The following is a 14,818-nucleotide window of genomic DNA, read 5'->3' on the forward strand; positions in this document are numbered from 1 at the left end:
CAGGCCCGGATTTGGCTGCTCCAGCCGCGGGATCAGCCCGTGGGGACCACGATGGGGGCTGTGTCCCAGGCACAGCTTGGCAGGACACAGCCAAGACTGTGGGTGGGGTTTAGGGTGCCGGCTGGGGGTCCACTGGACACTGATGGGCTCCCAGCACAACTGGGGGTCACCACGCCTGCCAGTCCATGTGCTGGGATAGATCTAGGCTGTGTCCTCTGGGAGGGGGCAATCCCAGAGGTGGGGGCAGGCTGCCAAGGGGATACTTGAGCATCTCAGGAAAGGGGGATTCTGACCAGCAGCCAGAAAATCCCCGTGGTTCTTCCCAGTCGCTGTGAATGGCAGTCCCAGCGTCACACTTGCTGCTTGCTCGAGTGTTGGCTTGGGCACAGAGTGATCCGATGGTGCTTTAAATAAAAACTTAAAATAAAAGCTTTCCCCAGACTCCCGCTGTGCTGAGGAGCTGGAGGAGGGCGCTGGGGGCCAGGGCAGGCTGTCCCCAGGGGGATCCATGCTGCAGAGCTGGGGGAGGCGTGGGTAACACCATGGCCACAGCCACTATCCCGGGTCCCCTCCAGCATCAGCTCGTGGGAATGAGGATAACAGGGAGGCAGGAAGGATGCCGGAGGGTTAATCCATTTATTTGCCATGAAGAGACCCGAGGAGCTGCTCCGGCAGCTTCGCGCCGGCTCCGGGGCTGGCTCGCTGCTGACACCCAGCGCTCCCGTCCTGAAGGGTCTTTGCAGCCCCCGCAGCCCCGACACACCGCGGGCAGTGCCGACCACTCCGTGCCCACGCACAGGGCAGGAATGAGGGGCTGCGACCCTGGAAACCCCCAAATGCAGAGCTGTCTGCCGCTGGGGCAGCGATTTGAGCGCACACACGGTAAATATACCGAGACAGCCCTCCGTGCCTCAGGACACACACAGCGTGGCCGCCCCACCGGCTTGGAGGGTCAGAACGGCACGGTGGGGATCAGCACCTCCCGCTCGTGCCCCTGGTGATGGTTGGGAGGGGACTGCGGAGCTGAACAGGAGGCAGCACCATCCACTGCCTGGGCTGGCACTTGCACTGGGTATGTCCCTGTCCTGGACCAAAGATGGCCACGGTCACCCCAAATTTCTGTGCCCACATCCATCTGGGGAGGGAAGATGCTCTGTCTGTCAGGGGATGGCAGGATTTGGCCCATGGCAATGATGAGTGTTGGGCTGGCATGGTCCCACAAGGGTTCCCAGTCTGGGGGTCCAGCTGTCCTCTGAGCCCCAGGACAGCTCATGGTTGTGCTGGTGGGGATGCTGAGCACTGGGCTGGGCTGCTGGGAGTCACAGTCCCTAGTGGGGTCCCAACCCTGGGGTCTCAATCCTGATAGTCCTGTCACTTCCCACGCTGGTGACTGAGGATGGGGGACCCTACAGAGCACCTGGAGCAGCTCAGTGATGTGCTGGGCCCCAGCACTCCTGCAAAATTGGCATCCTGTGGGGAGAGGGCATCCCCCAGCCCTGGGGGGCAGTATCCAGGCAGGCATCATCTTCATTAGCAGGATCCAACCCTTGGTCCAACCCCATCCCACCCATCAGGAGGAAGGGAAGGGATAGAGCAGGCTAGGGGAGAAGGAAAACCAGAGGAATAAAGAAGCCACCCCCTCCCCAAGCCCCAGGGCTTTGCTTTGGACACTGTAAATTAGATTTTTTTGAAAAGGAAATGTTTTACAGGCCATAAATTGTCTCAAAAGAACAGGGGGAAGGAGAAGGGGGGTAAAGAAAATTGTGCAATTTTTTTTTTGGTCGATGGAAAACTGGGGGTGATGTGGCTGGGGCACTGTGGCAGGAGCTGGTTGGGAGCTCCCACCGTGGTGCTCCAGCTCCCATGCTGGTGCCTGCTAAGTACCCGTGTGCCGATCTGTCTTCGGCTTCTTCTGTCGCTTTTTGCCTTTATTTCTGGATTCTGTTTTCTCTGGAACAGAAAAAAGTGGAGAAAAGAAGGGCTTGCTCATTGGCCAGGCAAAATGATCCGGCCCAAGCCCCATCCATAGGATGCTGAACCCACATCCTCCCTCAGAGGCTGATGCTGGACCCAGTTTCTGATTTTGGGAGCTCCAGAGTACTCTCTGGGACATGAACCAGCAGTGTGGGACTATGGGGGGACTGAGTGTACTGGTGGTACACTCAGAGTGACACCAGTGTGTTGTCCCCAGAGCTCCCATGGCTGGACTCCAAATCCTAATATCCTCAAATCCCCAGGAACAGGCTGGGGCAGCTCAACAAAAACAGGGGCTGCCCAGAGACACCCCAGCTTCTCTCTGAGCAAGGACTGGGAGTGCTAGAGAGGGACAGTGGCTGCACCAGCCCAAGGCCATGGCACAGACATGCCCAGTTCTGCTGTGGTGTGGGAATGTGTCTCCCTTCCCTCTGGAGAGCAAAGTGGGAAGATGGTGCCCTGTGGAACCCAGACATGATCACTGTGGGAGGATTTTGGCATAGTGGGAAGTAGGGTGCCCTCAGGGTTCACCATACATGGATGCTAATGCCCTCCCTGGGGATGGTCTTCATGTGTGGATGCTCCCCATCCCAGTGGCACAACTGACATGCCAGTGGAGACTGGATGCATCCCAGTAAGGACAACCCACTGTCAGCCTTCCAGGGTCAGGCTGTTGGGACCCAAATCCCTGCTTACCCCAAGGGGCTGCCCCACACACCCTCCAGCTGGCCAAGGTGCTTGTGCTGAGGCACCAAAAAGCAGGGATTCAGGATAAACCCTGGGCTCCAGAGGGAAGGGAGGTCCATGCTGGGGCATGGAATGATTGCCCCAAAAACTGGTCAGCTTTGTCTCTCCTTCCCCCACTGCATCCATCCTGATCCAAGTGACATGGAGGGGTCCAGTGCTGCTCTCCCCACACAGCTCCTGGACAAGGGACACAGGGACCATGATCATCCCCAGTGCTGTGTGCGACTACTGTTGTCTCAGATCCCTTCCGAGGGCTCCAGCTCTTGTCCTGCCCAGCTGTTTTTCAGCTCTGATCTCCCAGACAGTTGCCACCCACAAAGGAGAGGGCACAGCACGCACACCAAGCGTCTGGAGAAGCGGGACAGACACCCAAGGCAGATTTACACTGGTGTGAGGGGTTTGTGTCTCGGCCAAGTGTGGCGGTTTCTCCCTTCCAGCCGCCTGGATGGCTCAGAAGTGGTGGCACAAATCTCTCATCACACGGTCAGGTCCGGCCGCCTGCCCTGGCTTGCCTGGACTGGGGGTGTCTCGGCTGCATCAAGTGAACTCCCCGTCCTCCTCCAGCATCTGGATCCCATAATGCAGCACTTGGCTGGGCGGGCAGGAGCCTGGGAGCGAGGGCAGACACACGCTCTGCTGCGGCGGGGACACCAAGCAGCCTGCCCGGCAGCTGGAGACATGGAGGGGCTGCCCCCTCCTGCTGGGGCTGCTTGGGGGCCACTGGTGGAATTCCCTCTGACAGGGGCCAGACCTGTCTCTGAAACTGATCCCAGACAGCAGCCTTGAGAATGGAGGCCTGCCATTCCTTGAGACCACCACCATGGCCTCAGGGCTCCCAGCTTGCAGGAGTGGGATCCTGGGCAGAAACAGGAGGCCAAGACTTTTCTGAGATGCCACGGCCTTTCCAGATACCTCACACAACAGGGTGCCACTAAAACGCTGGTGCCACAGTCCCCACCAATGGAACCCACTGTGTGCCAGGCAGGGCTGGGCACGGGCACAGTGCCACAGGACACAGTGCTCCGGAGCAGCCTGTCCTCCCATACCAAACTTCTTGCATTGAACTGTCACCAGCTGTGCAGGTCCAGAGCTGTCATAGTCCAGCAGGGAGGGGAACATCCTCAAAATCAATGCCACCTGGTACCCCAAAGATGTGAGTCCAGGCCTGGGTGGGGAAGGGAATCAGCTCCTCTGTGTTGTCAGCAGGAAAATGTTATTTATGATTGATGGCACTGGGATCAAGCTGCTCTCCTGGCTCCACGGCCCCAGCCCAGCACGCACGTCCTCTGCTATTGCCCCCCTTCTCCATCCTTTTTCTCTCCACCCTCACAGTGCTGTCCTCTCTCCTCCTCGCCACGCTGGCAGTGCCGGCCGGCGTGTCCCACGGCACAGAGCAGTCCCGCAGCTCTGAACCGCAACCCTCAGTGGCTCAGATCTGCTGCCAGGCCCTAAAGATCGGTATCTCATGCATCCCCCTTTCTGCCAGTTATTAAGTGGAGATTTATTAGGATAGCTCCAGTCCAGCCATCTGCATCCAAAAATGACATCAGCCATGTCCTGGTTCCCATCGCCAGCCCTGCACCCGCGCACGCACTGCCTGCCCAGACCTCACAGTGGGTCTGGGTGCTGTGAGAAGTGGGGGGATGCCTGAGCTGGGGAATCCCCAGCCTGGGGACAGGATAGGGGGAAGTGCAGGAACACAAATGAAACCTGGCTGGGTGAGCCAGGACTCTGCCCTGGGATGTCTCCCAAAACTTGTGCCATCAAAAATCCCCTGGGTCATGCCCCCCTGCTCCATGAGTGCTCCTCATACCTGGGGGGCTTGGAATTTTTTGCAGGAACCTCCCCTGTGAGTCTCAACCCTCCTAAATCACAGCTGCCATGCAGAAAACCCCATCCATGCTGCTGCCTTCACACCGTGGCAGGATAGAAGCTGGAGCTCGGCAGCCTCATCCCACTGTGGTGGTTCATGCCAGCGCTCAGCCCAGCCCAGTGTGGAAGGGGACACCGGCTGGTCCCAGGCAGTCTCGGGGGCTGCCAGGTGGGAGCAGCCAGCCTTAGGGCTGCTCAGCACATGTCCCTGAGACGGCGGCTTTCCACAGAACCAGCCTCAAAATGCTTGGGAGATGACAACATGGCTCACCAGCCAGTGCCAGACCCCTGCTGCCACCATCCCGCTCCCGCAGCTCTTCTCAGGACTCACTTTGGAGAGGCACGAAGCTGTCCCCAGCCCCGATACGGCACTCACCTCCCGGGCAGTGCTTCTTCATGCGGCACCTCCTGCTCTCCTGCGCGGGGCAGGCAGTGCCCTCCTCCCGGGCAGCCTCGGGCACCTCCCGCACTCTCGTCTCCACTCCCCACTTGCAGCCGCAGGTCCGGTTCTCGTGGGTGCAGGCGCTCCACTCGCTCCACGGCCCCGGCTCGCATGTCTCTGCGGGGAGAAGGGGGAAGAACAGGAATTGTGGCCCCGCGGCATCCGCACGTCTCCAGGAACGGCGGGCGCGTGGTGAGGGTCCTGCTTACCTTGGCACTCGCGGGTGCCGGGCTGTGCCGCAGTGCTGGGGGGACACTGCCGAAAACACTGGCCCTTGTACAAGTAAAACTTGTCCTTGCACTTCATGCAGAAGTCTCTGCTGAAACAGCTCTCGCAGCTGGGTGACCTGCACTCTGCCAGGAGGGATGGTCGGTCAGCGGGAGAGCCCAGGACACGTGGCAGCCCCGGCACCCGCCGGAGACCCCAAACCTGCAGGCTGCAGGCTGAGCTCTGGGCAAGGGAAAGGGGAGGAAGCCCCCCAGCCTGGCTGCCCCCTGGATCCGTGCCTCCTGCTGCCAGGGATGCTGCAGGAAATGAAGCCATCGCCCTTCCCACAGCACCGAGACCTGCAGGGCGGCGAAGGGAGCAGGGAGCACCCATAGGAGCAGGGGGCACCGGTAGGAGCAGGGGGGCGCCGGCTGGCGCGGGACGTACTTGTGCATCTGTTGACTTCCAGACCCCGCACGCCGAAGTAGCCGGGTGGGCAAGTGTGGACACACATCCCAAACTGACGGATGCCATCCCTCCAGATGAGCAGGAAGAGCCGGTGGTGGCAGGTGATGCAGCCGTTGTCCTCAGAGCACAGGATGCAGCCCGTGCAGTTTTCCAGCAGGCCGGCACTCGCTGCAGGGACAAATGGAGGAGAGGGGCTGTGGCCTGGCTGCAGTGCAGGCGCCAAGATGCCAGGAACAGCCCCAGCCCCGTGGCAACCCCTCTGTGATGCACCAGCATGACAGCTCTGTCCTGTCCCCCTGCAAACATCTCCATGCCCTAAATCCCCCCTTCTGCCTTTGCTGGCAGTGTCAGGACACACAGAGCCATCACTTCCAGCTTGGGCAACACTGTTGGCCTCTGTCACCCCAAAATCCAGACTGAGGGTTTGCCCTGCACCCAGCACTGCCCGTGGGTGTCAGCCTGAGTCCCATCCCCAGCCAGCCATGCCCATCCCGGGGGAAGTGAAACAGCCACTGGGTCAGGGGGTAGAAATATGCTCTGACCTGCATTAATCAGTTGATGCCCGGTAAGTGTCAGGGAACAAAGAGCATTTTGGCAGGACTAAGGAGAAGCCGAGATAAGGATCTGCCTGGTTGCTCAAGAGCCTCTGCCGCCTCCCTGACTGCCTTCCCTGTGCTCCTGAGCTGCCGGAGGGTGGCTGACCCGGAGCTGGCTCTGCTCCCTGGGACAAGGATGGGATGCCAACATCCCCCAGCCCACAGAGACACTACCAACCGCTGCTGCTCCCCAAGCCATTTCCCTGCATATACAGAATAGTCGCCCAGAGGGGATGCTCCTGGCACAGGGACACTTTGGGAGCTGGGGAGCTAAGCCCTGAGCTTAGGGATGCTTTGGTAGCTCTGGGGGTTACATGTGCCCAATGTCTTTTTGCACACCCAAGCTGGCTGGGCATCACCATAAGGTGTCCAAAGTTGAGAAATGATGACAGTGCCAGCAGCCCTGGGCTGCACGCTTGAGCCCTGGACTCTAGAATCATAGAATCACAGAAAGGTTTGGGTTGGAAGGCACCTTAAGGCCCATCTCATTCCAATTCCCTGACATGGACAGGGACACTTTCCACTAGACCAGGTTGTTCCAAGCCCTATCTATCTGCTGTGTGCTGCCTGGCACAGAAACAGGCTCAGCCCTGGGAGCAATGCCTGGCACTGGTCCCCTCTGACCCCAGGAGCTACAGCAGAAGGGTCCCCATGACTGCAGAGCCAGGATAGAGGGGCTGGTGGAAGCAGTGGTTGGTGCTGTAGAAGCCAGGGAGATGCTGGCAGAAGATGCTGGCAGAGGATGATGGCAGACATTGACTCACAGTCTTGTGCACTGGACTCTGGCACAAGCCAGTCCCTGCTTCTATGGTGGCATGTAGTTTGACACCAGGCTGGCTCGTCTCAGTCCCCTCACCAGGGCACAGGGGCTGGGACTGCAGCACTGCCAGGAGTCTTCATTAGAGCTGCATCTGTTGGGAGCCCTAACGAAGCACCTTGGATCCATTACGTTGTTATGGTCTCCGTTACATATTTACCAAATGCTGACAACATTTGTGTTCCTGGCTGCAGCTGGAGTGGCTTCCCAGGAGACCTGGAGATTTATGAGCATCTTTCCCTTCCCTAATTCTTTTTGATGTTTGGATTTTTGGTTGTTTTTTTTTTTGCTACTCTCCTTCCACTCCAGACTGAGTAAGGAAGGTGCAGAACCCTGGGCAGGCTCCAGGGTCTTCTTCCTCTCACTGGCTCTGGAAATAGCCCGGTGGTGTGGAGCTGGAAGAAGCTTCTCCACCCTGCAGAGCTGCCAGCATGGCACACGCCTCTGCCGTCGGGAGCAACACCGGGAGCCACCGCAGAGCTGTGCCACTCAACAGAATGTGGCTCATGCCAAAACCATGAGACTGGGGATTAGAGACAAGTCGTGGGTTCTTCTGCCCTGCCCAGCAGCAGTGGAAGAGTGCAGGGCTGAGCTGGGATGAGCACTGGGTAGGGGTCACAGCAGGTACCTGAATTGTGCTGGACATCTGTGCGACATCCCCATGTCTGCCTATGCTGAGCCCAGCCCTGCCACTGTGAGGTCTGCAGGTATTGGGAGTCTCGGGGCACTGGGTTGCCCAGAACAGAGCTCCTGGCTGCAGCAGGGTGGCTTTGGGAGGCTGCAGCACCCTTCATGGCTCCCAGCCCCAGGAGACTGTGCCAGCCCTTCTGTGCTGTTTATCCTGGGGGATAAAACGAGTTTGAGCTGTGAAGCCATAGCCAGACTGCCAGGTGAGGAAGGATCTGAGGCCCTTGAGCATCCCAGAGCATTGGGCCACTCAGCATGAAGCACCAGCAGCTGGAGCAGTGGCCCCATGGCACTCAGAGCCACTCTGGGTGCCAGGATGTTTCCCATCCAGGGGTGCTTTGGCCACCAGCCTGACCACCCACATCATCACATGCACCTACTGCCTGCACATGCCTTTAACCTGGAGCAGCTTCAAGGAAAGCTATCTGGGCTCCAGCCCCAACCGCTGGTCCTGCCAGTTCCCATCCCTGCCCTGGCACGTGTTGGCCCCAAAACTAAGCCATTCCTGGCACAGAGCTGAGTGCCAGCCCTGGCCCCAAACCCTGCAGCCAGCTGGCACTGCCTGGAACCGCCTAGTGAGGGGATACAAACCAGTGCCCAGTGGAGGGTGCATGTGCCTTGGCACTGCCCTAGCACACCCTGACCTTGCCTGGGCACTGAGCAGGAGCTCTGCTGGTGCCTCTGCCCAGGGGAAGGATGAGGCAGGGGACTCTGAGCATCATTCCAGAAGGTGTTACTCCCTGCACACTTAGTGTGTTATGCAGGGGAGAGAAATATTGGAAAATCCAAACATTCTGTGCTACTCCCACTGACTCTGGCTATGCTGGGGTTTGCAGAGCTGGTCCCAGTGCCAGCCAGCATCTCCTGTCCATTGCCAGCCCCAATGGCTCTGCATCTCCCTGCAATGCCAAGCCAAATCCATGCCACGCACCCAGAGGGGAATGCAGATGGTCCCACACACCCAGAGGGTCCCGAGGTGATGAGCTGTGGGGGTTGTTGGCTCCTGGCACCCTCCATTGGTGGTTCTCACCTCCTGCTCGCTCTGAGCAGGCAGGACAGGCAGCCTGGTGCTTCCAAGCCACCCCACAGCACCAGAGCAGGACAAGCCCACCACGCACACTGTACCTTGCTTCTTCCATCGGTTCTGAGTGAGCATTTCCACGGAGCTGATGAATAACAGCAACATGAATATTATCCACTGCATCTGGGCAGGAGTGATTTCGGGCAGGGAAGGAATCAAATCATCCAAGCGGCTGGCGGGCTCGGCTCCTGCCAGAGCCGGTGAGGGGCGGTGGGAGGGCGACGAGCGGCTCCGGCCTCACACCATCCCACCCCGGGCTCCGGGCACGCAGCCACGATTCAGGGCAGCTTGAGCCGGTGACACTGGGGCAGGCTGGGGCTGTCAGGCCCGGGGAGCGCTCATCGTGGCGGGGAAGTGCCGGCTGCTCCAGAGAACTCTGCCTTTATAGCCAGTGTCAGCCCCCCCTTCTCACCCTCCCCTTCAAAATAATAATAATCCTAAAAAAAAAAATCCCTCAGCAGCAACAAAGCGACTGGCAAACGCCCTGGCTGGATCCCCCCGGAGCGCTCCAGCCACCACCTCGGCTGGGAACCGTCCCGCCGTCCCGCCGCAGTGCGACTGTCCCGCTGCCATCCCAGCGCCGGGGTCACAGCGAAGCCCCCTGCGATTTTGGGGGGGGTGGAGCCAGGCGGGTGACGCTGCCTGAGCCAGCCCCCCCCCCCCCCCCCCGGCTCAGCCCCCCGGTAGGGTTGGGGGTGTCCGCGGAGCCCCCTGGGCAGGGCTGAGCCCCGGACAGGGCTGAGCCCCCCGGCAGGCCGGTCGCTGCGAGCCGTGGTGGGTCTCCGGCAGCTCCAGCGGCGGCTGCGGGTCTGCCCCGGCTGTCCCCAGGATTGCAGCTGACTCTGATTTTCCGAGTGCCTCGTAACTCACCTCCCTCCGAGCTGGGGGAGCGGAGCGGAGCTCAGCCGAGCTGTGCCAAGCTGTGCCAAGCCAAGACGAGCCGCTCTGAGCTGTTTCTGGCTCCCACGCGCCTGTCCACACCCCTTGTCCCATGCTGTGCTCCTCAAAACCCACCCTGGAGGCACCACCTCCAAGGGGGGTGCAGGACAGGAGAAGAAAGGGGCTCATCTGTGATACCTCACTCACCAGGTACCCAGGGTGACCTACAGGTGCAGGTCCCCATCCTGGGAGCCCTAGATGATCACCCCATTGTGCCCACACATGCCATCCCTGTGCCAGGAGCTGTGCTCTTGAGCAACCTGGTGACCTCCCAGCCAGTGCTCCAGGGCCACTGGCCACCAGTGACACCCCAAACGACAGCCCTGATGACAATGCACCCACCCTTGGTATCACCAAGCGCAAACCAGAGCATGGTGCTGCCCTCCTCCCCTTGGAGAGGGCATGGAGAGCCCCCTGGGGCAGATGCTCATCCCACATCCCACCTGCCCATCCCACACACCACCCAGCTGCAGGGCTCCTTCCCATCTGGAGTGCTCCAGGTCTGCATTACCTGTGAGGGACAGATGTTTTGGGCACCCCTGAACATGAACAAACTCAATGCACTGGGAAGGGCCACCCACGGGGCCACAATGGATGTGTCCATCAGTGTGCTGGAGTGTCCAACTCTGCCCAGGCTCACCACATTAAGGTTACTCTTCTCTCTACCCCTCAAATTTCTCCCTCCTGCTCCCTCTTTCTCCCCCAGCCCCCCTGAGCGTCTCTCTGTCCTGCTCCCATTGGGCACCACTGCAATTCATTCCTGAAGGGTTAATGATCAGACAACAAAGGAGTCATTTCAGACCCCTTTGGCCTCACTATAGAAAACTAGGAGTCATAATGCAGAAAACCAGGAATAACAATGGTTGGATCACTTTAGGCTTTTTCTAATTATGAAATAAATTGGAAAATTACACATAAAATGCAGGTTTTCAGCATCTGGCTCAGCTGAAATTTCCATAAACAACCAAACCTGCAGCATGGCGTCACCATCTGGGGTCTGCATGGGCTGGGGAGGGCTCTGTGGGCATGGGCATGGCACTGTAGAAAAGCAGGGATATGGGAATGGCACTGGAGATGTAAGAGTGTCTCCAAATCCCACCTACAGGCAGCTGCAATGGTGTGGATGGCTCTGACCTGGAAGGGACGTGTGTGCTGCAGGACAAGGAGCTGTCACAAGACCTGTTGGGTGCCAGCCCAGCTTCCTGGGAGCCAACAGGGAATTTCCTTGTCCAGACCTGGAAGTCAAATGCTGGACAAAGGCCAGGGAAGTGCCTCATCCTTGGTCATGCTCTCTGGCTGCTGGCACAGGCAAGCGGATGTCAGCTGGAGCCCTGCCAGCGTGACCCTTTGCAGGAGGATGCACTAATTAGACGGCTTTCGTTAGCGCTGCGTACTCGGGGCAGCACGTGGCTGTTGCTCAGCCCACCACTGGCTGTGCAGCATCACAAGGGGGTTGCCAAGGGCGGCAGAGCTCAGCTGATGGTGCCGGGGCAGCACCCGCAGTGACTCAGGGGTGACGCTGGGGAGGAGTGAGGCTGAGCCGCGGGTGCCGCTGGCGCCGCTGGCAGCTCCCGGCTCCTCACGCAGCCCTGCTCCACGCCAGTGCAGAGGGAATGAAATGTTCCTCCTCCGCCTTCCAAAGCAGAAGGGAGAAAGTGTCCAGAAAGATAATTCGGAAAGTTTGCTTGACACTTGAGCGCACTTTCATCTTTGGAAAAATCTTGGTGACCTTCCAAGACTGCACCGCCTGCTTCCCAGCACGGCCGGCGCCCCAGGGCACACGCCCGTGGCACCATCCCAGCGGCTGCTTTGGGATGCTCAGGGCTCTGGAGGGGACAGCACAGGTCAGCAGGGATGCTGGCACAGGGCTAATGGCACAGGGATGCAGGCACACTGTTGTTGGCACAGGAATGCAGGCGCAGGGATGTTGGCACAGTGTTGAAGGCACAGGGATGAAGGCACAGGGATGCAGACACAGGGATGCAAGCACAGGGATACTGCCACATGGTTGCTGGCACCAGGGTGCAAGTGCAGGGATGCAGGCACAGAGATGCAGGCACAAGGATGCTCCTGGTCAAGGCAGCAAAGTGAAAATGAAATGTCTGGAGCTGGCTGGTAGCAGGAGGAGGCAGGAACGGGCAGGAGGATGGGGGGAGCCTGCGGATGAGGGCAGGGTTTTCACTGTAGGTGCCATGAGCTCCCATCAGCCACGAGGGCTGGAAAGGATATTATCTGGTACAGGGGCCCTGGTGCATCCCAGGCGATGAATGTGGGTTTGATCAGGGGAGGGTTTGAGTGGATGGTAGTGGATAAGGAAGAAAAATACTTGGCATTCCTCTCCCATCATAACAAGCCCAGATGCTTGGACGGTGGCAGCCCACTTCCCACAGGAATGGAAAGTCACAGCTGCTCTCGCGCCAGCTTGGCAGAGGCCCTTTCTCTGCTCTTATGAAATGCTTTACCTCACACCGCTCCACAGCCCTCACTGCATCCTGTGACAGGGCTCCCTCCATCACCTGAGTCCCCAGAGATGGCAATGCCCATGTCCCCACTCCAGGGAGACAGCGTTCGGAGCAGGGAAACATGATGGGAATGGCCAAGTGGCAGATCTACTGCTGGTGCCAGAGCCTGGTGTGCCCAGTGCTCCTTCCCACATGGAACCACCAGCACAGCCCTGCAAGGGAGGGTGGCTCTGGTGGGCCAATGTCACAGGAAGCTCTAATAGGAAACAGCTTCTGCCTGGACAGAGCTGGTGTGAGCAGCTCCAGCCTCCTGGCAACCCATCTCACCATCTCCCATGCCGGCACACAGCCGGTGAGACGCCTTGGTGCTGGAATGCCATTGACTCTCCCAGACAAAAAAGTGTGATGGTGGCTGACTTCAGTGTCGATGTCAGCCAACGGCAGCCTGCAGCAGGCTCATGGCACACTTGCTTTCTTCCTCTTCCGTCTCCTTTTCCTCCTTCTCCTCCTCCTCATGTCATGCTCCAGCCATTGCTGGGTTTGTGCTGCCCGCCATTCTGGCTGCTCTCAGGACATGTGGCACCCCAAGAGACTTAAGGTTTGCCTTACATCAAATCCTTCATCCCAGACGAAGCTCTGGAGCTCAGGCTCTCCTCCCGCCAACACGGCTCCTCTGGCTTGCTTTGGTCCTGGCCGCTGGCGCGGCTGCGCAGCCTTTGAGCTCTCTGGCTGCCAAAACAGGAGCAAAACCCAGACAGGGAATTGGCGTCAAGTGGTGCTGAAGGCCGAGGGACAGCAAGAGGAGGAAAGGAGCTGGGAGGAGAGGGAAGGCGATCAGTGAGATGGGAGGGAAAGTCTGGTGTCGAAACCAAATTCCTGGTCCATGTCAGCAGAGCAGATTTCCAGTGTTTATTTTATCTCTTTAGTTGAGCCCCTTTGAGGCAGAATATATTAAATGGCCTGACTTTATATAATAGAAATAATTGAAACAATACTCCTGCTTCCAGCCGCAACGTGCCGTGATTTCAGCCAAGAGTGGCCAGCCTCCTCGAGGTGGTGGGGACAGCCGCCGCCGCTGGCGCTTGTTCGCTGGTTATTGTTGACACATGTCAGCATCGCCTTCCAATTTCCGTACAGCTGTCAGAGCGGGAAGAACACCCAGCGGCTGGCGCGGGACGGGCTCGGTGCCGGCCAGCACCGACGGACACCAGGAAGGAAGGAAGGAAGGAAGGAAAGAAGGAAGGAAAGCAGGAAGGAAGGAAGGAAGGAAGGAAGGAAGGACATTGTCCCGGCGCTGGGCTCCTCTGCAGTCACAGGGTCACTGGCTATGGCTCAGGTGGGATTCCTCAAGGAGAGGTGGCATTTGGGCAGTGCTCTCAAGTAGCCAGGAGATGAGGATTTTGGAATGGAGAGAACCTTGGGAGGATGGACTAGAGCGCTGCATGAACCATCGCGCTGAGACCTTGGTATTCAGCAGAGAAGGTGAAAGAAGGAGAAAGACATGAAGGTTGGGGGTTGTTGAAGGCTTTATCCAATTTGTTCCCAGTAGTGGGTGACATTGGGGAAGGGAAAACCCCCCAACCCCAGCATCCCTGTGGAAAACAGCTCGCACTGAGAACCGTCCTCACAGCCAGCATCAATCTCCATCCCACATAAGCCACCAAAACTTGCCACTGAAACTCTGTCACCACTCCTTGAGTAGAGCTGGATGGATGAAACAAGAGCAAACACGATGGTGAGGAGTCCCCCACACTGAGCCAGGCCATAAACCAATTCCCACCCAGGGGCACAGCAGGGGTCCCAGGGAGAGCTGGCAGGTGATGAAATTAAGAGCAAAAGGCAGGGCTGGTCTTTGAGGAACTGAAACATGGTGTGAAAACTGCTCTGGAATCTCTTCCTGCCATTGCAGCCATTTCCCCAGCTGTGCACAGTGAGGGCTCAGGGAAGGTTTCTCCAAGGAAAGGCAGAAGGTGGGATGTGTGGTGCAGGGCAGGGAGCCGAGGGTTCGTGACAGCTGGACTGCAGATTATTTTGCTGTCAGGGAGCTGGCATTCCCCAGTGGGAGTTTGGTGCTACTGCTGTGCCCATTGTCCCTCTCAGTCTGGGCACAGCTGGCAGTGCTCTCCCAGCAAAGCCAAAGCACTGGTGACCATGGAGCATCCTCGGTGGCAGACGTGACTGTCGGTTGCCTCTGCCTTCCCTGCAATGAAAATCATGTGTTTGTTACTGGAAGGGAGCAAGGCAGTGGTATTTAAGTAGCTGGCCCTCTTCTGTTCTCCTAAGAATCATTTATGCCAAATTCCGAGAGATTTTTTTTTTTTTAGAATTTAGGCTATTTAAGGAAACTATTGAGAAAGACAGATGGAAGCATCAGTCAGATGGATGTTCCTGGCTCCACGTGAGACAGCACTCAGAAGTCCCATCCTTTTTCAAATAATTTTAATGTGACTACATGGTTCCCTCTTGCACATCATTCCCCAGGAGGGTAAATCCTCTGACTCTGGTGAATGACTCTCACCGGCTGGA

General features: G+C 58.4%; 1 protein-coding gene across 1 annotated transcript; it reads right to left on the reverse strand.

Moving 5' to 3' along the window:
- Positions 1 to 1,668: 1,668 nt before the first annotated feature.
- RSPO4 (R-spondin 4) lies at positions 1,669 to 9,489 on the reverse strand. The gene is made up of 5 exons (XM_071572886.1): positions 8,936 to 9,489; positions 5,690 to 5,878; positions 5,245 to 5,388; positions 4,970 to 5,152; positions 1,669 to 1,950 (listed from the first exon to the last, which is right to left on the reverse strand). Exons 1-5 carry the CDS (start codon positions 9,012 to 9,014, stop codon positions 1,877 to 1,879), a joined length of 669 nt encoding a protein of 222 aa, XP_071428987.1. The 5' UTR covers positions 9,015 to 9,489; the 3' UTR covers positions 1,669 to 1,876.
- Positions 9,490 to 14,818: the final 5,329 nt, after the last annotated feature.

This window comes from Pithys albifrons, chromosome 18 (genome assembly GCF_047495875.1).
Source record: "Pithys albifrons albifrons isolate INPA30051 chromosome 18, PitAlb_v1, whole genome shotgun sequence".
Classification (NCBI taxonomy): domain Eukaryota; kingdom Metazoa; phylum Chordata; class Aves; order Passeriformes; family Thamnophilidae; genus Pithys; species Pithys albifrons.